Source organism: Anastrepha obliqua, chromosome 2 (assembly GCF_027943255.1).
Source record: "Anastrepha obliqua isolate idAnaObli1 chromosome 2, idAnaObli1_1.0, whole genome shotgun sequence".
In the NCBI taxonomy this organism is placed as follows: Eukaryota; Metazoa; Arthropoda; class Insecta; order Diptera; family Tephritidae; genus Anastrepha; species Anastrepha obliqua.
This window is the reverse complement of record NC_072893.1, coordinates 84,580,364-84,603,640: the sequence shown is the minus strand read 5'-3', so window position 1 is coordinate 84,603,640 and position 23,277 is coordinate 84,580,364. Positions and strand designations below refer to the sequence as shown.

At 35.5% G+C, this 23,277-nt stretch overlaps 2 protein-coding genes across 6 annotated transcripts in view; one reads left to right on the top strand and one right to left on the bottom strand.

Moving 5' to 3' along the window:
- The first annotated feature begins 2,474 nt into the window (after nt 1-2,474).
- LOC129239279 (uncharacterized) lies at nt 2,475-8,774 on the top strand. The gene is made up of 4 exons (XM_054874671.1): nt 2,475-2,766; nt 2,840-2,962; nt 4,212-4,343; nt 8,635-8,774. Exons 1-4 carry the CDS (start codon nt 2,476-2,478, stop codon nt 8,716-8,718), a joined length of 630 nt encoding a protein of 209 aa, XP_054730646.1. The 5' UTR covers nt 2,475; the 3' UTR covers nt 8,719-8,774.
- A 3,257-nt stretch (nt 8,775-12,031) lies between these two features.
- The window catches only part of LOC129239271 (tetraspanin-9), a 42,311-nt gene continuing 31,065 nt past the window's right edge, over nt 12,032-23,277 (bottom strand). For all 5 annotated transcript variants that reach the window (XM_054874647.1, XM_054874653.1, XM_054874651.1 and 2 more), the window contains exons 2-6: nt 20,567-20,659; nt 16,145-16,336; nt 15,879-16,073; nt 15,640-15,797; nt 12,032-13,259 (exon numbers count right to left, since the gene is read on the bottom strand). In XM_054874647.1, coding sequence (XP_054730622.1) covers nt 13,019-13,259; nt 15,640-15,797; nt 15,879-16,073; nt 16,145-16,336; nt 20,567-20,629 — 849 coding nt within the window. In that variant the 5' untranslated portion in view covers nt 20,630-20,659 and the 3' untranslated portion in view covers nt 12,032-13,018. The remainder of the gene's footprint in view (nt 13,260-15,639; nt 15,798-15,878; nt 16,074-16,144; nt 16,337-20,566; nt 20,660-23,277) is intronic.

The window sequence follows — 23,277 nt, the reverse complement described above, 5'->3', positions numbered from 1 at the left end:
CGAAAAACCAATGCACCGACCATGAGTGACTGTTTGGAGCGGTTTATGGGCCGGTGTCATCATTGGGCCGTATTTTTTCCAAAATGAGGCCGGTCAGGCAGTTACTGTGAATAGTGTTCGCTATCGTGAGATGATAACGAACTTTTTATGGCCCGAATTGGAAGATATGGATGTGGACGATATGTGGTTTCAACAGGACGGTGCCACTTGTCACACAGCTAACGAAACAATGGCTCTTTTGTGCGAAAAATTTTATGGCCGAATAATCTCACGTCGCGACGATGTCAATTGGCCGCCAAGATCATGTGATTTGACACCGTTGGACTTCTTTCTTTGAGGTTATTTGAAAGAAAAGGTGTAAGTCGATAAGCCAGCAACAATTCAAGAGCTAAAGGATGAGATAATTCGGCGCATTAAAGGCATACATAGAACCTCAATTATGTCTCAGCGTCATCGAAAATTTGGACCCTCGGATGGAGGTGTGCCGCTGAGGCCGCGGCGGTTATTTGGCCAATATTTTAATCCATACGTAATTGAGCCATGCCAGTATTATCATAATAAAGAGAAATGATCATAATTTCCTAAAAAAATTGTATTTTATTTAAAACCAACACCAGCCCTTAAAACTTAACCACCCTTTATAACCGTAAATATTGACATTTCGCGACTTGGTTATTTGCATTCCATCATTCACAAATAGTTTTTCCCCCTCTATAAAAGTTTAAATATTTTTAATTTTTTGATAAAAAAAAATGTTAATCTGAAATCATTAATCGATTTCTCAGAAACTAATAGACCTATCGAAAAGTGACGTTTCCATTTCTGCAGAATTTCACTCATCTTTCATTTGCTATAACTCGATTTCAACAAGATTTTCCAAATTGTTTGTAAGATATACATACGTAACTAAGTTGAGCCACTTTTGTTTTTGTCTAAATAACAGTAAATTCAAAGTATCTTGAAAATTTGCCCATGAAAAAACCCTAACTCCATTTTTGGAATCATGGAGCGATTTTATACCGTGATAGCCCATTTTTGATGTAAACCAGTGTATTTATTTTTTATTCAGAGTTGCAAGTCTCAGAAATATTCATCGTAATGAGCGAATACCTGATCATAAAAATCATGATGATCAACATTATGAAGTAAACGATCATGATCGCATTGATCTTCATGCTCATGTGCAGCGCTATAGCTGATGATAATAGCGGGGCAAACCAGCTAATTGCACAACACAATTTATGTGCTCACATGCACTAACTAAAATAACAAAAACTATATGTATAATATTACATTCATGTATGTATGTATGTAATACGACCGGCGCGAGTGGTAAAATAAGCAAATAAGCAGTTCGTGAAACATAAGACGATGGTGCGATGGTAGAGAGAGTGAGAAGATATTAATGCAGAGCACGGTGGAGAGTGCTGAGCCTGTTGTTATTGTTGTTTTTTCGTGTTTATTGTTTATACATAATGCTGCTGTTGAGGAACTTGTTGACACCAGAAATGGTGTGTAGATTCCGCATGTTACACCACACACATACACATCGCTCATTTGCCGCAAGTGTGTCTTTACTTAAAAAATCAAATCTGTTGAGAAAAAAGACTTCAAAGTTTTATTGTACTACACTTCCCTAAGTAAAAGGAAATACATTCCTCTCTTTTAGAAAATAAAAGATAAGTACATATATTTGTTAGAGCTCTTGCATTAATTCGTTTTATATGCATATTAGGTATATATTTGTCAATATAAAGTACCTCCAGATAGGCGATAATGCTGATACTCGTAATGGCAGTGCAGCCGTTGCGCTGTCTGCTCTTTTACTTTCACAGCTTTTACGCAGACTATCCTTTTAGTCAAACTGGTTCAGATGAATGACCACATTTGACTAAGCTGGCCAGTCAACATCCACCATTCCAGTCAACGGACCAGTGGGCCACTGGAACACTATTTAATTGTGGGCAATTTATTTTTAAATTTATTTTAAACGCCAAATATTGTCAGTTGCCTACAGATTTTCACATTTCCTTCCTCATTTTTTTATGCGCTCACTAACCTGAAACTAATAGCGGATGCGAGACTACACAAGTTGGTCAGTTCACAGGCGATGTGTTTGCGTGTGGTAGTAAAGTAATGCGATCGCTTATGGATAAACGTCTACAAGCCAAGTTTACAAAAGTGTAATAACAACAACAGTAAAATTTTCGTAATTGCGATTCCATCTCACCAACAAACATACACATCCACCCATGTGCATGCCTCTGCACATTTACTTACATACGAGTCATATGTTTGTTGTGTGTGGCAATGTTCAAAGCGCGGGCCAAGCCAATAAAACCGTTGCCTTCAGCCGTTCAGTCGAATTTTCGAGCTTAAACGTGCGCGTGCGCATGCGCTGTAGTCAATCGTAACAATCGGCGGAGAGTGTAGTTTAAAATTTAATTCAATTAAATACTCAAAGACCGCAGCATGATGCCTATTTTGTCACAGTTCATGAGAGTGTTGTTGCTTTGTGTGCTTCACACACAAGCGTATCCAATTACCAACAATAATGATGCAGCATTTGTGCAATTTGTGGCGGACAACAATCCAAAACTGATTGAAGTCAATAGCAACGCCGCCCAAAATGCCGCCATCTCGGATGACACAAATACTTTGGCTGACAATAGACCAAATTTACGCGTCGATGAAACACAGTTAGCCGAATATACGGAGCACTCGCAAGCCGAGGATGGCGGTAGCAGCAGCTCAGGCGGATTTAGGGTAACTCGATGCGTTTAAAATGTCATTTAGGAACATTTGAAAAAGTTTACGAATACTTCTTTGGCGTTTGCAGATATCGCTTCTACCAACTCAAGAAAAGACTGCTGAGTCAGTTAATTTGGAACACGAAGGCATACCATCAAAGATACTCAGCACATATGACAAGACTCAGAAGAAGGTGACTGATTTGACGAATGTAAGTATGATGGACAGAAACATTTATAATATTTTACCAGAATAGCAAATAAACTCAATGTAAAAATAATTACCTTTCACATACATACGAGTATGTGCCTACATGTATATACCTACATATGTATATTAGGATGCAACAATCTCCATACAAAGAAATGGTACTGTTTTTGAATTGAAACTATACAATTTATTTAATTTTAACACTTCTGCAAAAATATTTTGGAAAAATATTAAGTTTTACGTGAGCTGGATTGATTTGAAAGAAGTACCTCCAAAAATCTCATTACTTTGATTCCGTTGATACAGGTTAGGTTAGGATAAGTGGATGCTCACGCGAGGGGTCCACTTGAACAAAAAATCTAAATCCGATCATTGTGATATTATACAGAGGAAAAACAGAAAAAAAAGCACCAAACAGAGGGAAAACGAGCTTTGGATTGGAGGAAGACAACTAAGGATGGCTTAATACATTTGATATAATTAATTCCTACTGATGAAATTCTACAGATGTGTGATGTTTAAACCAGCTATCCACCAAGCTCAAATTTACGCTTCCGCACCACTGTAGAATTTTCCAAGCGAAAGTAGCCGAATGAAAGAAGCAGCGGATTGGTTTCAAATTTTGGGTGTTTGGCCCCTCCTATTTGTGGCGTACGTCTTGATGTTGTTCCTCAAATGGAGGGACCTACAGTTTTAAGCCGAGACTCCGAACGGCAGATATTTTTTATGAGGAGCTTTTTCATGGCAGAAATACACTCGGAGGTTTGCCATTGCCTGTCGAGGGGCGACCGCTATTAGAAAAATGTTTTTCTTAATTTGGTCTTTCACCAAGATTCCAAATAGCAGTCACGCACCAACCCATTCAGCTACGGCGGCCACGGATTGGTTGCTTACTTCTGTAATTACTGTAAGGGAGGTAAACAATACTCCAACAGCCAGGCGGCAATTAGGGCCCTAGACTCGTTTTTTGTGTGTTCAAAATTAGTTCGGGAATGCCGTTGATACAATTTTTAAAAACTTTTACATAGATCTTTTAAGCTTAAACTCTCGTACGTAGGAGTTAATTTTTCAGAAAAAAAAAATTTAGTTAATTTTATTAAAAAAAAAAACCTGATTTTTGAAAGTAAATCATTTCAGCTCTAGTAAATATGAATAAATGGACCATCCTAATATGCATATATAAATAAGCGAAGTGCGTTTTTTTTAAATTTATTTTAAATCTATCATTAAATTGTGTTATATTTCTTTAGCTCGAACCCATTGTGGACACAATCAGTGAGCATGAAAAATATGGTAATAACGGTGATATGTTCGATGGCATAGCGCGGTCCATTGTGAATGGCTACGAAGCTTTCTCGAATCTCCTCAATACTTTGATACAAGTGAGTAAAGCTTTCCAGTTTATGTCTATACTTGTACATTTGTTTCTAAGTGTGGATGCATGTATGTACTGCGTACTCGTACAGTAAATAGTTAACAAAATTATTATTAGGCAGGTAATGAGAGAAGAGTTTTTTTTTTTAATTGCTAGTACACTCAAGTAGGTCAGCAAAAGGCGTTAGCTATGCGAAATTAGATCTGCAGTGGGAATTTTAATATTTTTAAAGCAAATATGTAATGTTGCTTGCCTTAAAGTGAAAAGTGATTAGAGCTACTAAAAAAGTACTCTCAGCAAACAATACTTTTTTTATCATTTTTTTTGAACTACGAAACTGAAACTTCTTTGAGAAGGATAATAACTTCACGCGCAATTATCTTTTGAGAACTAAATATTTTAAAACAACTTGTAATAGTATAGAATTTAATTTTATTTGTTTTTCTCAGACTTTTATACCCGATTCGGTAGTATGACTTTGTTCATTTAACAGTTATTTGTAACAATCTAACAATATCGAGGTTAATATACGCAATGGTTTACCAAAACTTTCAGAATGGCGAGAGGAATCGATTTAGTCTGTGCGGTTCGTACAACCGCTCGTCTATTAGTCTCTCTCAGCATACGATAGGTTGAGATATCTGAACAAAATTTGATACATACGATAATTTTTGCCCAAATAAGCTTGATATTGAAAGTGAATATAATCGGGCAGTAACCATGCCCACCTTCCATGGAAGGAAAATTTTCAAAGATTAATTATTTCACCGCATTTATAATATTTATAAAAATTTATGTTTTTTAAGACGTAAATGAATCTGAATTAACTTTTATTGCATCTGCCATATACTGTATGTATAATTGGCGCGTACACCCTTTTTTGGGTGTTTGGCCGAGCTCCTCCTCCTATTTGTGGAGGGACCCACAGTTTCAAGCCGACTCCGAACGGCAGATATTGTGTATGAGAAGCTTTTTCATGGCAGAAATACACTCGGAGGTTTGCTATTGGCTGCCGAGGGGCAACCGCTATTAGAAAAAAACTTTTTTCTTCATTTTGGCCTTTCATCAAGATTCGAATCTACGTTCTCTCTGAATTCCGAATGGTAGTCACACACCAACCCATTCGGCTACGGCGGCCCCCTCTAATAGGTCATAGTGACAGTTATTAAGGCAGCATTTCTGCAAAGCAAAGTAGTAGCAGACTCCAATGCTTTCAGCCTTCTTATTCAAGTCTGTATAAGAAAAGTGATAAAAGTATAAATAGATTCTAAGTAGATTCGCATCTCTTTTCCCGATCTCTCATCATCTCATCACCGAAGTTCAATTTAAAAAATATAATAATATTGTGAAGCTAGCTGTAATACTTATTTAAAAGAAAACCCAGGCTTACGATTTCTGAATCACAAAGCATTGAAGCTCATTATCGTATTTTGGTGTATATACTATCCTTAGATTCGTTTATTCACAATCTAATGGATAGATTTTTAAAACATAAATATGTATATACTTTCTGGCTTCCAAAAACTTGTTCCCGATAATACCGCAAGCCTTGACGGAGAAAGGGCAAAAAAAGTTTTCAATGCCATTGAACTTACCCAAAAGGCTGCACCGCCCAATATAAACAATTTATTTACTATTCTATCAACTCTTCCCATAATAACTTGCGAGAATGAAAGAAACTTTGTATCAAAATAGAGGATTATTTGAAGATAAAATTTTATTATTTCATGCGATTAAACCAAACCGGTTTTCTTTTTTTTTTTTTGTCGGGACAACTAGCAAGTGCAACACTCAGGCATTAATTAAGTCCATTGTACTACACTTGGACTCCCTTTTAATTTTCTTTAAATCTACCCGATCTCCGAAGAAATCTGAGTAGATCTTGTGGTGCCAAGGAGCCAAGATGGTCGCTTCTTAACACATCAGTGCCAAAGACCTCAAACCTGATTCGAGCGAAGGCGGTGCAGATGCACAGGAAGTGGTCCGCCGTCTCATCCTCCTCTTCACAAGCTGGGCAGAGTACACTCTCTGAGATGTCCAACCTTTCCATGCGCTTCGCCCACAGAAAGTGGCCCGTCATCAGTCCAACCAGCCGTCTGCACTCCCCTCTGCTTAATGACAGAAGGTTTTGCGACAGTCGATAGGACATGACAGGTAACATCAGTTTAGTCTATCTGCAGCCTCTCTCAGCCTGCCAAGCTCGCTTGTGGGTGGTAGTTACCCATTTGCTAACCGTGGCTGTGATGGCCGCAGAAGGGAGTGACAAAACGGGCTCTGGGCCAAAGAAGTTGGCCTCAGAGCCAATCTTAGCTAAGGAACCAAACCGGTGCTCAATTTCTTTAAATTACCTTAAATATTTCATGGCCCTATTTGAAATCGAATTGTAAAGAAGGGTGGTTATACACATTCTTAAATAAAACAAAACGTTACAACCCAAACGTCTTTTTATCTTAACATTTTCGAACAACCTAAGAGGGTCTTTTACCCTTTACATTTTTTAGAATATAATTAAATCATCGAAAAAAAATATTACTATGTATCGACAGAGACTGAAATTCCCATGGTGGAAAGAAAACTTTGCTGAAAATATGTGACGAGTCCAAATTGAAGTTGTTTTCTTATTTGCGTATGACTAAATGTCTTTATTCGCTCCATTGGATTATCAAATTTTCACTCTCACAAGCCTTACTAATTTTATAAATAACTCTTGGGTAAAGTCCGTCTGAGAAAAGATTGAAAAAATTATCTTATTTTGTTGGGAGTGAGTTAATTTCTCAAAATGTCCAAATAAATTCTTGTCACTGTAGCTCTTTCGGTGAAATATTAGTTTGGGGAAAAATAAATCCATTATTTATTTTTGCGTAAAATTTTTGGGCAATTGATTTTAAACCGTTTTAGCTCTACTAACATACCAGTCAATTTCTATTATTTCTGTGATTTTATCGACATTTTCGACACCATTGACAAGTTCAGGGGCCTGGCTTCCATTTTCGCCTTTATCTAAGAAAAACTGTAAAATGTACCGAATTTTCACTTTGGTAACATCCACCGTCAACACCCTGTAATTCACAACTGAATGGAACAAACCAAAAACAGTAAACGAATTTTTTTAGTGTGAAATATCACCTTGACAATGAGCATAAACTTTACATTTTTTTATCGATACTTTACGAGATATCAATCACTACAACCATCTACCAAACTAATATGATATTTCCGACCACGTTTAATATATTTGAATGATTTTTGCACTACATGATAGCAGGAGTAGTATCCTTACAATGCTCTTAATTGGTTTCGTTGGTGATTTTTTGCTGCTCGTAAAATTATTGCTGAAAGTTAGTCTAAATTTTATTTTGCACACGTTTTCTTTCTTGTTTACATTAACCCAGCCTAATTTTTCATATTCCTTTAAAAACTATTTCACTATTTTAAAACTCTCTCTTTAATTCTCATCACTCTCAGACCCCATCTACAATTTCGACACGACAAAGTTGTACTACTTTTTCCACTTTCATTTGGGAAATCTTGGTGTTTGTGCCCTTTAACAATTTGATGCGCTTTCTGTTGAACGGATAACCAAAGAGCTTCTCCTGGTGCACTGTCGCACCGAAGTGCATAGTCCCTTTGGTTTTGCCGGTCAGTTTCCGGTCAGACTTCCATATAATGACCAGCTATGAAGACAGAATCGTCTTTATGTCAATGACCTCATTACCTTCAATTTCGTCGTGTGGCTCGGTAGCCAGCATATCATTTCTTTAGAAGTGTCGTAGTACTCTTTAACGAGTACATCGTAATTGCTCTATTTGATTAGGTTTGATAGCAACTTGACTAACTGAAAATACAACAATAATAGCATTTTAGTCCACCTGCTTATCGCTATGAGGATAGTTCCGCGCCAGATCCTAAAGGGCAGCCCTCATCCCCTGATACAAATTTAACCCACTTATTGACTACTGTATTTTTTTTTTTTTATAGGTTTAGAATTTTTAAATGAGAACATAAAAATTGTGTAATGAAATACAAATGTAGCAATAATTTTTATATCAGCTTCAGCTAAAAATTAGTTAAATTATGCGGTTTCGGGACGTTCATATAAACTGCTAACCTCCCATTCCATATTTTTGGCGAATTTTGCTTAAAAATCTTGATATACGCCCCTAAACGCTCGACTCTACTCAAGAAATGTAGCCTCTTGATCAATCGAAGAGCCCTCGAATTTAGCCAATTGAAATGTCTTTTTTTTAATATATGATACTTCATATATAAATATTGTTTTCTAACTTCTTTCTTTACAGAAGCCTAAAGATCTCGCTCGCTCTATTTCGAAAGGCATCACAGCGCAACTAGACATTATTGGTGGAAAAATTGTTGGATTATAAAAATAATACTTACTTATCTGCGTATTTTAATTTAATTTAGGATTAACAGAATTTGTTATTTGTTCAATTAATGTTAATTTTATTATTACTTTTTCAATAAATAATTTATTTTTTTAAATAAAATTCATTTTTGGCTTCTGTTTAATTACGTAAAACAAGTAGCTAAGAATAAAACTAAAAATCGTATAACGAGTAATGCCAGTAATTACGCTATCCAGCACGAATAAAAACTAATAATTATGAAAGAGGATGTCCTCCAGATCAACTTTGCCGATTACCATAGTAGTCCAGAAGGTCGGACTTTTCTCAAGAGGCTCTAAAATTTTAACATTTTCACCAAAAATGCAGAAAATCATATATAAAACGACTCAAAATAGAATTTTTGCCCTCAGACTTCTGCAGTAGAATTTAACGAGGAATTTTTTTGTAGTAGGTCTTAACCCTTTAACTCCTACTGAAATGGGCATTTTTGAGCAGTTCTCAAAATAGCTATAATGAAAGGTCGTTAAAAAGGCAATTCTTTGTTTAAAATTCCCACGAAAAGTTTAAGCAGCCGATTTTACGGAGGGTTATCTAAAACCAAAAATACGTACGGATTAAGACAAGTGCGTACGAAAGCTTATTTCAAGCTGTTGTTTACACATTTGGCATATATAGTCACATTGAGAACACCTGCAAGCATTGGCGCTGAACGATTTGTATGAAACATAAAATCAAACCTGTATCTCTTTCTAATTATTAGCGTTTCTTCGTTTGAGTAACATATTTGTAAAATTGTTGGGCAATTATATTTACTCCATAATCAAATATTATTCTCTGAAAAACTGAAAACGAAAATGCAACTCGTAATGAATGATTTACTTCGTTATTTGAACAATGAGGCCATTTCTACAAATTCCGAAAAATCGTCCAATGTTTGCTATTTCATTAAAGCAATGCATATACAATTTCAATGCAATTGATTTTAAAATAATGGTTATTTCGGAATGCAATTATATGAATGGTTCAATTCATATTCTAAGTAAATAAAAATTGTTTTGCAAATTCTGAGGTCTTTTTCATACCCGTTTATATTGGGTAGATTTTGCATATAAATAGCACAGTGCAACTATTTCGAAGTAATTCTTTCAGGATAGCAGCAAAAATTACCTTAAATTAAAATATAATTAAACTTAGCTTATGATTAGCTTATGGAAAAGGGGTAACCGCGAATAGCGGAAATGCACTTGAACTTCTGAGTGAACTCGTTTACGGTTTTTTTTTTATTTTTTTTTTTGCAAGTGCGGCCTTTTGGTAATTTATTGAGCTTTAGAGTACGGGTGAGTCTCAGAAAGAGTCGCTCTGTGACTGCAGTATGCTTTTACTATTACCCACTTGGCAATGACAAGACATTAATGCCCTTTAGAAGTACTTTGTTTCCACCTTCCACTCTACGCTCTTTGTTTACAGGACTTCTATGCGAAAGTATGTCAGAAGAACCTTTACAAATGGCTAACTGGACACTATTTCATAAGAACTTTGGGAGATTCAGCGATCTGCTCGGCAAATGAAAGAATAAACACAAGGCCGAACTTACTGTATACTTACAGACCAAAAGAATATTTAGCGCAACTCGCTTAAACCCAACCGGGTTTATTATTTCATGTCATAGTACATGGAAACAGTGTATTTGGAAAACCCAGAATAGGGCTCAATTTGACAAATGCATAAATAAAGGGTTTCCAATAACAGGTGTTATTTAGATTAGATAAGAGATGATTAACGATTTTTTATGGCCGGAATTGGATGCTATTGATCTGGACAACGTTTATTTTCAACAAGGCAATGCTACATGCCACACAAGCAACGAAACCATTGATATTTTACGGGAAAAGTTTTCGGACCATGTTATCTTTCGAAGAGGTGATCACAATTGGCCACCGAGATCTTGTGATTTAACACCTTATGACTTTTTTCTTTGGGGCCACGTGAAAGAGATGGTCTACGCCAACAGCCCAGGGTGAGGCTATCAAGGACATAGGGCAGCCACTTTGCAATTCGGTTATGGAAAATTTCACGAAAAGGATATTGTCCTGTAAGCGTGGTCGTGGTGGTCATTTGACTGATGTTATTTTCCACTATTAACGGCATACCTTGCTCTTTATAGTGAAATAAACATCCGATCATTTATATTAAAGAATAGCATTTTTCTTTGAATATCAAAATAACACCTCTTATTGGAAAACCGTACGATGTACATATGTAATGCGGAGATGTGGCTAACATCGGACGTTAACCGGCTCTCAGCGATTTTGAAAAAATTCGCTAATTTGCTGATGTCACCGCGATTATGACTGCGGTTTGCTTACGAAAAAATTGAGATTGTGTTAATGGTATATGAAAAAGAACAACACAATCTCATGTTATTTTGTTGCCGTCTGAACAACGACTGATTGGCGAGTGTATGAATACGTGTGGAATGAGCGGACACAATTCTGCTGTCGAGTGCCCAGTGGCCAATGCGAATTTATTACAGATGATGGCACCTACATATAAGCAAAAACCTACGTGTATTTTGTTTTTGCTTTTTGAACTCCAATCACGTCAAAATCAACATGTTCTCCTCAACACTTGCCATTGGGTTCCTTCCAGGGATGCCAAAAAAGGGTCCTTTACCCCGCTTAACTTTTTATAATTCCAGTGCACTTTCTTTTCTTTTTTATGAGGTTAATAATATTATATCTACAGCGAAATAATCATATGGGCATATGCCATCACCGCCGTAGCGCGTGCGTGAGTACCATTCGGAAATCAGATAGAGAACGTAAGGTTCGAATCTCGGTGAAACACCAAAATTAAGAAAAAGTTTTTTCTAATAGCGGTCGCCCCTCGGCAGGCAATGGCAAACCTCCGAGTGTGAAAAAGGTCCTCATAAAAAATATTTGCCGTTCGGAGTCGGCTTGAAACTGTAGGTCCCTCCATTTGTGCAACAACATCAAGACGTACACCACAAATAGGAGGAGGAGCTCGGCCAAATACCCAAAAAGGGTGTATACGGCAATTATATACCTATATATATAGATGCCATCACCTGTAATGAATCTTGTCAGTGGCGAGGCAGCCGAAGTTACTCTCACAAAGAATGGGCAAACTTGGTAATTTGTCGAGTGAATTGAGTACTGATTGTGTTGCCTTCCCAAAACAGTTACTTTATTTTTCGCAATTTTTACAAGTACGTCGTCAGGTCCCTTGCCAATAAAAAACATACAAAAGGAGGAGAAATTAGATGGTTGTGAAAATTAAGTGAATGGTCGTAATTTTTTATAAGAAAATTCACTTCGTATTTTGCCCCGTTATAGAAAAAAATGTGATATCATTTGATTTTTCATTTCTTCGAGCCCGTAAGTACCCGAAATATTCACCAGAGCCAATAATCGGAATCAGTTCCGCAGAAATCATGAATTGGATCAGCCATTTTACCCGAAAGATAGTCACTCATAACCTCACTTGGCTTCGGTGGTCAAGAGTTGTTCAAAAAAATTGCTTTACAAAATTTTACGTGAGTACGTTTTGTGAATTTTGGTTAGGGTAACTTTCGGTTTATCCTGAAGATGTACGTTGCACAGTGTAAATAATAAGTGTGGCTTTAAAGATAAGATATGTAATACTAGGCAATAACAAGTTATTAACTCAAAAAAAAATGGCCCGTTCAACCACATAATTTTATTCTTGTGCTTTTAAAAATAATTTCTGCTCTCTGGCATGCTCGTTCTAGTACTCGCAAACTATTTGTCTTTAACTATTACCTACTATATACGTATGTTATCTGGCAGTTTATGCAGTAGAAATAACTACATATTGGGTATATTGGATTTTATGTTAAGCCGTTATAATCCGAAGGTCTGAGTACAAATAAAGAAAAGCGAAATTTTAATTGGCAAAAGTGTTTTTTGTTCTTTACGATATTTCCAATATTTCTTCAGTATTGCCATTGAATATTTAACCTATGATAAATTAACTAAAAAATAGTTTCCACAGACCTTCGTAGAATACTTAATAAATATTTTTGGCACAATTTGCATACAAGTTTAGTAACAATTGTATAACTGCATACATACATACATAGATACATATGCATGTGTAGTAAATACTATAAATCGTCAATTACCACTAGATCGAACGTACATATGTATTTTAATCACTAATCCTATTCGTTTCTCACTTCATTAATTCGTAGATAAATATCTTAATTAAATGCTTTTAATCAATAAGATATGATAAGAATACTATCGTTGCTTTCAGCACAACGCTAAAGTTGGCTTCAATCCTCCCACATATTCGTTCGTGTCTGCGGATCAATCGATGGTGAATAGGATTTATAAGTCTCCGTTTCACGTTTGTGTTTTACGGTGCAAAATAGCAGCATCGATGTGATTAAGCCGAAGAGTTGTGCAAATGCAATGCCCAAGCCAACAGCACCAATGACATTCAGCTGGCCTTGGAACCAGGCTTGTAGCGAATGCGCGCAACCCTTACTCCACCAGAGGGCGGGATTTTCCGATCTGAAATACCAAAGATAATGCATTAAATCAGTACGCTATTAGATCCAAAATGAAATGCTACGTAAAATAGAAATTAATGAATTAAAATTAAGTACTGCACAAATTATTTACTACAAAATTATCCACTACTTCAAATGGAAAATTTTCTATTTTGTATGTGGCAGTGGTGGGTTCAGGGGTTGGGTAGTATTGGTAGCTGAATCCTGCTGCTATGAATCTCCCAACACCCTAAGCTTTTTCTGTCATAAAATTCGAGCATGCACTTTGTGCGGAAGAAAAGGCGAGAACACAAAAACAATTGTCGAAATTTAATTGTGTTTTGTTGACAACTGAAACTTGCACTTTTTTGTACTAAAATTCATACACAGAAAAGTTTTAAAGCTTCTAGTTAAGAAGTAGAAAGTTTTCTTGAAATGAAAAAAAAAATGTGTACATATTTAGTTGGAGATTTTGCGTGATATGGTTTTTGCTATAGTATGAACCATGATAAAATCATAGTACGGCAGAACCTTTTTCTCAATTTGTATTTGAAGTTTACCAGCATTAAAAGGTCTTTCACCAGAGATCATGCAAATGCAATTTAAAAACAAAAAATCCTAATAAAAATATAAAAGATCAATTGGAAATTTAAAATTCTTACGTGAGATTAATTTTGAATGTACGTATGTGCGTATGTATGCGTTTACCCAAGGAATAAAAAAGAAAATGACCTTTAGTTGAAAGAAAGGCATAAATAACAAATCCTATCAAAATAAGAAAATAATCAAATAAAATTTTGAAATCATTTATTTTATTTTTATATATACATATATGTATAATTGGCGCTTACTCCCATTTTGGGTATTTGGCCGAGCTCCTCTTATTTGTGGCGCGCGTCTTGATGTTGTTTCACAAATGGTTCTCTATACTTGTAGTATTAAGCCGACTCCGAACGGCAAATGTTTTTTTATGAGGAGCTTTTCATGGCAGCCAAGGAGTATGCATTTGATAGTTTTGCGGTTTTACAATCCATTTGAACTGATTTTTGCATATTTAGGAAGCACAAGGCTTTTGCAATAAACTGCCAAAACTTCAGGCTAATCGAGGAAAAATCGAGCGAGCTATTGCAATTTTACTGAAAGTTATAGTTAAAGTCATGTATATTCTGTAAAAAAATATCGCGAATTGCTCATTTAAAAAGCGAGGAATAAAAATATCGAACAATGAATTTGTCTTAAATTTTGTGTTTTGAACGGGATTTCGTGTGCCGAATCGTTGAAAATGTTGCAGAAAGCCTATGACGAGTGGACTTTACCCAGACCTCGGGTCTACGAGTGGTAAAGGCTTTTGCAGAGGGCCGAGAATTCGTGGAAGATTTGCCCCGATCTGGTCGCCCATCAACGTCTTCAACGGATGAAAACATCAACAAAGTCAAGGAAATGCTGCTGGAGAACTCACATTTAAGTTTGAAATAGGTAGCTCGTGGCCTTAGCGTCTCACGAATCAATTCGCAACATTTTACACCATTAATTGGGCATGAGACGCGTGGCTGCTCGACTTCATCGGAAGAAGGTGGCTGAAGACATACTTGAGCAAATGAGTTCGGATCCAGCGTTTATCCAGCGCATCATAACAGGTGATGAGACGTGGGTATATGAGTTTGACATGCAAACCAGTCAACAGGCATCTGAATAGCGCTATCCACATGAGCCGAAACCCAAAAAACCACGCCAAAGTCGGTCAAAAGTGAAAGTCATGCTAGTCGTTTTCTTTGATTATCATGATGTGGTGCATTCAAAACCTCGAATTCGTTCCAAATGATTCTACGGTAAATAAGGGATATTATTTGGAAGTTATGCGACGTTTGAGAGAGAATGTATGTAGGAAACGGCCCAATTTGCGGAAACAAAACTAATGGATCTTGCACCATGATAACGCACCGTCTCACAAAGCTCATATTATGAACACTTTTTTGACCAAAAACTCGACAAATAACATCGATCAACCACGGTGTTCACCGGATTTACCCCTGTGACTTTTTCCTTTCCCCAAAACCTAAATTGCCACTCCGCGGACGCCGCTTTGAGTTGATAGAGGCCCCTAAGGAGAATTCGCTGAAGGAGCTGAAGAAGATCTCTTCAATAGCGTTTAAAAGGTGTTTTGATGGCTGGACTAATCATTGGCATATGTGTATGGTTCTATACGATGACTGCCTTAGCCGAATGGATTGGTGCGTGACTACCATTCGGTGGAAGACCAAAGTGGAGAAAATGTTTTTTTCTAATAGCGGTCGCCCCTCGAATACTGCCTTGCCTTTCAATTTCATTTGCAGCATAAAAATTGTTTCAATTTTGAGTAACTTTAGAAAATTACAACTATAAATTTAAAATTCCATACTTACTTCCCACATTCTACTCGCAGGAAACTATCTCCGGAACCTTCGGTCAATATACTACGTGCCTCCGAGGGTCGACAACACGATTCGGGTACCCAACGTTTGCCACTCCACGACTGAATATCATACCAGTCCTCGTACGAGGATACACCACAGCACTCGAACTACATAAATGATTCAAACACGATGCAACATTTATGTAGTTAATCAGGTTTTTTCTTTTAAATTCGCGTTCATCTACTCACCGATTGCTGCACATTATCCCAAATGGCAGCGACCGATGGTGCCACCAAACTGCCACGATCCGATGCATTGTAATGTCGCTCAATACCGAAACGCAACTCGTTAGCAAAGGTGCGCCCCAAACCGCCACGGAAAAGGAAAGCAATCGAACCAATTAGGAATTCACTCAAAAAGAGCATAACAATTAGCAGGAAGTACTGAAAAATAAGAGTGAAGGAGAACACAAGAAATACACAAAGAAAATATAGTCACTACCGCTTCCGCTTACCAACACTAACAGGCAACGTGATTGCACCCAAGCTCCGCAGCAGCCGAAGAATGAGATAACAAAACCGACCACGCCGATCGCTAAGAAAATCGAGTCTGCGCTTAAAGCATGATGATCGGGAAGCAAAGTGGCATAGCCCTCGTACGACAAACGCAACCAGACGCCAGCACCGAGGAAGGCGCAACTGCAAAGCTGCGAAGAAGAAGAAGAAAAGAGGAAGTATAAATTTTATTGTTGAAACTTATAGGAATTAATTTTTTTTTTGTATGTTTCTGGCTAAAAGAAGCATTTTCGGTGAGTAACGGCATTGCCCAATTTTAAGTCGTTAAGGTCATTGTGATGGCACGTTTGCCTAAAAGTCTGATTTTTTTGTTAAGCTTAGCAAAGTAAGATAAAGTAAGCTAAAAGTGAAGTAAAAGCAGAATTCATTAAAAATTGGAGTAATGCTGCTGGCATTATGCCATTTCAACTGAAGGCTTGCATGTGTGGCGCTCATTAGCGCAGACGCAACGTCGTCGGTCAATACAATTATCACACGCTGCGGCTTATTGAGCAACAGAAATTGCAGTCTGTAAAGTTTGTACAATGCCACTACGTAGACGATGACGTTGGCGCCGGTCTCTGTGCCTATTGTATGTGCACATGCTCCGCTTCATTAACTCATTGAATGCTTTACTGTTGTTATTATCGTGCATTGTTGTGTGGGTGTATTTCATACTCGTACATATATTATGTAGTTCGAAAATCGGAAAACACATCAATTTCCGCTGCAGACGCACCTCTACTTGGTTTTGTGCAAGTATGTACAAGGGTATGCATATACGTACGTATATTAGTATGGTCCGAAACAATTTTTGATGATACCCTCTATTTTGTGGACAAAAAAAAATTAAGCGCTATATTTTTTTAATCAAAATTTATCCGTACCAAGCATTGACCTGTAAACATTGACTTACGTCTTGAAACCTATCATATAATTATACCAAAAACAAAACAAAAAACGAGATAAATATATATTTTTTAATATTAACCTTTTTTATATCCTTTCGGGGTAGCTACAAAAATAGGGGCATATACATAATGTTTTTTAGATAAAGTGTAGGGTATTTTTTTTTGCACATTTTGGAAGGCAAATCAAGGGAGGGGTAAAATGATACAGACCTGCAAGTGTTTTACAACAAATTTACATAAAAGTGTACTTTTTATAAGGGAATTCAATAATAATTTTTAAGCGTAAACGTTAAATAAAAAATAAAAATAAAAATAAAAATATATTAAAAATAAAAAATAACTAGCATTAAGAAAATAACGTTTTTTCTTACTATCCTAATGTCCATATGTATACTAACTAGTGCAATGTACATATACTTTGGCAAAACAAGGTGAATAACACTTCAGCTGCATAATTAACTGCCACCATGCATATCGTCACTTTTGCTCATTAAAGCATCAACACAATTCCCATTATTAAAAATCGTATTCGAATGTGTGAGAATTTTTGTGCTGGCATTGAATTCATATTCACTTTTTTACAAGCATTTCTGAATATTTATAATTCTTTCTCAAAACTTTTTTATGAATGTATCATAAGATAAAGAATTGTTATCGTTGAGAACTCGTGAATAATGGGGCTAAATTTAAGTACTTTACGGATAACAAAATCACTGATATAGGGTGGGCCATATAAAATTTGCTTCTTGAATCGGCTATAAAAAAAACTAATCAATATTTTTTCAAACTTCTTTTTTATTTTGAAGATTGAACATTGCCATTTATGAATGAAAAATAATATCGTTCAAATGACTGCTACGACTGGCCTTAAAGTAGGCCATCCGATCAAACCAGTTTTTAAGCACATTTTCGATTGTTTGGACTCCAATTTCATGAATTGGCAACTTCGATTTCGTGTTTTGAAGCATCAATCGTCTCTGGGCTTAAATCACAGCTCCGAGGCGGCCAATTGATATCGGAATTTCGGCTGATTATTCGGTTTTCAAAAACGGTAGCCAAAAGTTCGAGTGTAACTTTGGCAGTGTGGCAAGTTGCACCGTCCTATTGAAACCAAATGTCGTCCATGTCATCCTTTTCAATTTTTGGAAACAACTCAGCATGTGGATGTGGATTTTCTGAGCCCCAAATCTGACAATTTTGCTTATTGACGTAGCCACCGATGTGAAAATGAGCTTCATCAGAAAAGATGATTTTTTTTCACATTTCTCACAGTTTGAGTAGAAGACTTACCACTTTGGAAATAGGTTTTCAATATTTCCCAATTTTGTTCAAGCATATAGCGTCCCATTTCGTAAATGTCAAACCTTTAAGTAAGTTATGAACATATTTGACATGTTATTTGTGTTACCCTTCTCAAAAAAATAGGTAGTTCAACAAGCAAACGCTATATGGCCCACCCTGTATGATTAAAAGATGGTAAAGATTACCCAGTGTCTTAGTGGAAGTATAATGAAAATATTAATCTTATTAATTCACTACAACTAACATACTAAAACTGGTTAATAAATAGATGATTAGCAATGAAATAGCGACACTATAACTTACATACTAATTGAAAATTTGTTTAGAAATGTTAAAATATACCGCTGATAAGTCTTCACTTCGATTAAAAATTCTCATCATGTGTTTGCCCAAATTGAATTTTTATTAGTACAGCTAGACTAGGACATCTTTTTTTTTTTTTGTATTATTTACATTGTAACTAGTTAATAAATTATAAACTAACGAAGAATTTGGATTTAATTTTGTGCAATACAACTAAATTTAATAAGGCTCTGCCTAAGGTTTGCAGAGAAGTGGGATACTGCGTGAGTTGGACATTCACCTAACATTTGGTTAACAGAGAGTTTTTCGAAACAGAATTTGCATTGTTGGTGTGGATTACCTGCAAAAAGATGTTCGTAAGTAAATTGGCCACTTTACCACATTTTGGGTAATTTTCCACTTGCTGAACAGCTACCCTATATTTACTTTAAAACTACCTATCAGAATTTTACTAAAATAAAATTATTAACCTAATTTGTCAATGTGTTGCTTTCACAAGAGTTGAATCGCCAATTTTCTGTTCAATATGAACTTAGAAGTCGTGAAAATTTGCTTTGTCAGCATTTCCTCTCATTGGATACTCTTATACTTAGGGATGACGCTTGATGCCAAACTGTGCTGGAAAGAGCACGTTAAAATAAAACACGTGGAATTAAACCTCAAAATGCAAAAATTAAACTGGCTTACTGGAAGGAGGTCTCCTCTTTCCATACAAAATAAACTTTTAATTTATAAAAAAGTATTTAAACCTGTGTGGACTTATGGTATACAGCTATGAGGCTCTGCCAAACAAACTCATATCGAAAAAATACAACGATTTCAAAACAAGTTCCTAAAGAACGCAGTAAATGCACCATGGTATGTGAGGAACACTGATTTACATCGTGACCTAAAGATGTCATTAGTATCAGAAGTTCTTAAACATTACGCTGTAGCTCATGCCGAAAGGCTCCAAAAACATACTAACCCGGAGGCTCGGCGACTTGCCAATTTAGGTGACCAATGCCGGAGACTTAAACGAAAAAAACCAAATGATCTTGTTCCAGAAATTTTGATGACTGACAAATATATATAAATTTCTGTCAGCTGTCTTCCAGTTATATACGTATTTCCTGTAAATACTGTTGAATTTAATAAAATAATATTACTTGATAGTTGTAAACTAGGTGTAATAGAATGAAATGTATTTAAATATTATATTTATAACGTTTCAATCAAAAAACAAAAAACAAAAAAAAAAAAATAAAAAAAATTGGATGCTATTACATTTGGAATACATAATGGCTATCTTTTTTCTTTAATTCTTTACTATCTGGAGGAAAGGTTAATGGGAATTTTATTTTCTGTTATTCACAACTCATTTCCTTTCAAGAAATAGGCGTCATGAATACATAGGTTTTGTACATTTTGAGATATGGTTTTGAGATAAAGCTACAGCAGTGTGAATAGGTTACATCTAACATTGGTATCGTAAAGTGTGAGATTTTTAATGGTAATAGTGCTCAGAACGTTTTGTCATATTTATTTTACGTCTTATTTTATGATGTTTAAAGCAACTTGGAGGTAAAATTCATCTGGGTCAAAAAAGGAATTGAATATTTTTGTAAGATAATTTTCTCTAACTTTCGACATAGTTTGCCGCTCGACTCGCTTATTTCGTACCATCGTGTTTCGCTGGTTTTGCGAATTCAATCGTCGTCACACTTTGCTGCAGGGCAAAGCTCCTATAGATCAAATCTATGATATAAAAACCTTACAGACTAGATTACATATGTACATACATTGTTCAGACTACCTATATTGCATACAAAAATATGGATTTTATATATAAAATAAGAAAAAATATTTGTGTTAAATTAAACATACCCATAAAATTATATTAAGCCAACAGAACGTCCTTCGGATGCATGTGTATCCTGCATTGCCCATTTTGATGTTTACTTATAGATATTTTTATTACTGCAATAAATTGAAAATAGAGCATAAATTAAATATTAGTCATCAATAAGTTTTTAAGATATACAAAATAATCTTATACAAAAGTTTAAGGCAGCCAAATGGGTTATAGGATAAAAGCATGATCATTTACAAATACTAACTATAATAGTTTTTCAATACCAACTATGTAATACTGTGTTAGTTAAGAAAAACCAGAGGTATGTTAAAAGCTATTTATTATTTTTATTTAAAATTTATAGTTGTTTTAATAATTTTCATAATTTCAATATATAATGTTTATTTAATTTAATTGATGAAAATCACACTGTGCGACAGTGAAATTATACTTTTATAGAGACCTAGTACAACTTGTAGGTATAGTAAAACTAAGAAACATGGTATAGGAGAAATTTCCAATACACCCCCAAAATCTCATTTTATGGCCATAAAACCGTTTTTCAGTAGGTTCATGTGAAGAATAACTCCTAACTTCGCCAATTTCCATCCGATTTCGAATTTGTTTTTTTAGTTCGAAAGAACAAAAACAAGCCTTTTTGACAGTGTGTTGACATTTTTTCTGAAATGACAACTGACGAGACTGTAGACGGAAGTATTCGGAATTTTTTTATTTTTTCTCAATTTTTTCAACTTTGACATCATTTTTGCGATATTATCCGATATTGAGGATGTTTTGTAGTAGACTACTGTTATAGTGAATTTAATTCTGCGTCGAATGAGCTATATTTGACTGTAATTGAATTAAAATTCATAGAGTTGTGCGAGTTGTGCGAGTTTTAAGATTTTATTTTTTTTACTAATTTTATAGCAAGTGTCAGTATAAACACATCATCAGTACGAAACAGTACAGGTTTAAAATTTTAAAAGATGTCGGGAAAAACTAATCTTCATTTCAAAAATGTTTGCTACACCTGCTCCGTTTATAAGAGTCATCACTTGTTTTACGTTTCAAGGACCAGCAGTAATCAGCAAGCATGTTGATGGAGTTCTTCCCTTGAAAACGTTTTTCGATGACTCCTATCTCCTGGTGAAATCTTTCACCCTGTTCATCGCTCATCTGGCCCAGGTTTTCCGGGAAAAAATTCAAATGTGAGTGCAGAAAGTGTATCTTGATGGACATATTGCATTCCATTTTTTCGTACGCACTCAAAAACTCTTTGAGGACTTCAACATAATCAGAGCTCTTTTTATTTCCAAGGAACTTTTTACACAATGATTTAAAACTTTCCCATGCCCGTCTTTCCACTGCACTGAGCTTACTCGTAAATTTCTCATCTCGCATGAGTTTTCGAATCTGAGGCCCGACAAGGATCCCTAAAATTGTGATGACTCTTATAAACGGAGCAGGTGTAGCAAACATTTTTGAAATGAAGATTAGTTTTTCCCGACATCTTTTAAAATTTTAAACCTGTACTGTTTCGTACTGATGATGTGTTTATACTGACACTTGCTATAAAATTAGTAAAAAAAATAAAATCTTAAAACTCGCACAACTCGCACAACTCTATGAATTTTAATTCAATTACAGTCAAATATAGCTCATTCGACGCAGAATTAAATTCACTATAACAGTAGTCTACTACAAAACATCCTCAATATCGGATAATATCGCAAAAATGATGTCAAAGTTGAAAAAATTGAGAAAAAATAAAAAAATTCCGAATACTTCCGTCTACAGTCTCGTCAGTTGTCATTTCAGAAAAAATGTCAACACACTGTCAAAAAGGCTTGTTTTTGTTCTTTCGAACTAAAAAAACAAATTCGAAATCGGATGGAAATTGGCGAAGTTAGGAGGGATTGTTCACATCAACCTACTGAAAAACGGTTTTATGGCCATAAAATGAGATTTTGGAGGTGTATTGGAAATTTCTCCTATACCATTTTTTTTAGTTTTTCTATAGCCACAAATCGTGCTAGGTCTCCATAAAAGTATATTTAATTTTTTTTTTTGTCACACCGTGTCATTTGCGAAGAGATTGTATTTACATGGAATAGAAAATCCGCACTATAACCATCGCAGCTGATTCATACAGTGGCACAAAACATCAGTACAAATTTATCAATTAGTGAATAATTCCAAAATACTTGAACTTTTTATGAAGGTTTCCTTAACTATGCGTATATAAGTAGTAGAAAAGCAACGATAATAAAAAACACGATCCACTTTGAGTGGCAAGTATCACGTCAGTCCATAAGTTCGTGCGTATTTTACCCATAATTTCACTTTTGTACGATTTTTGCATACAAAAAATTATTCGCGGAATATAACGGAACTATTTATATTTTCTGTAGGTATTTTGCCTTCAACAAGTGATTTTAATCGCGGATAGAAGCACACGTTGTTAAAAAATAAAATGGAATCTTCGAACGCGTATAAGAGGCATATTTTGTCTTTTTCTATACTAATATTATAAAGAGGAAAACTTTGTTTGTTTGTTTGTAACGAATAGGCTCAAAAACTACTGGACCGATTTTAAAAATTCTTTCACCATTCGAAAACTACATTATCCACGAGTAACATGGATTACATTTTATTTTGGAAAAAAATAGGGTTCCGTAAGATATTTGGATTTTTAGGGCACAAACTGAAAAAAATCTTATATATAAAATAAAATCAACTT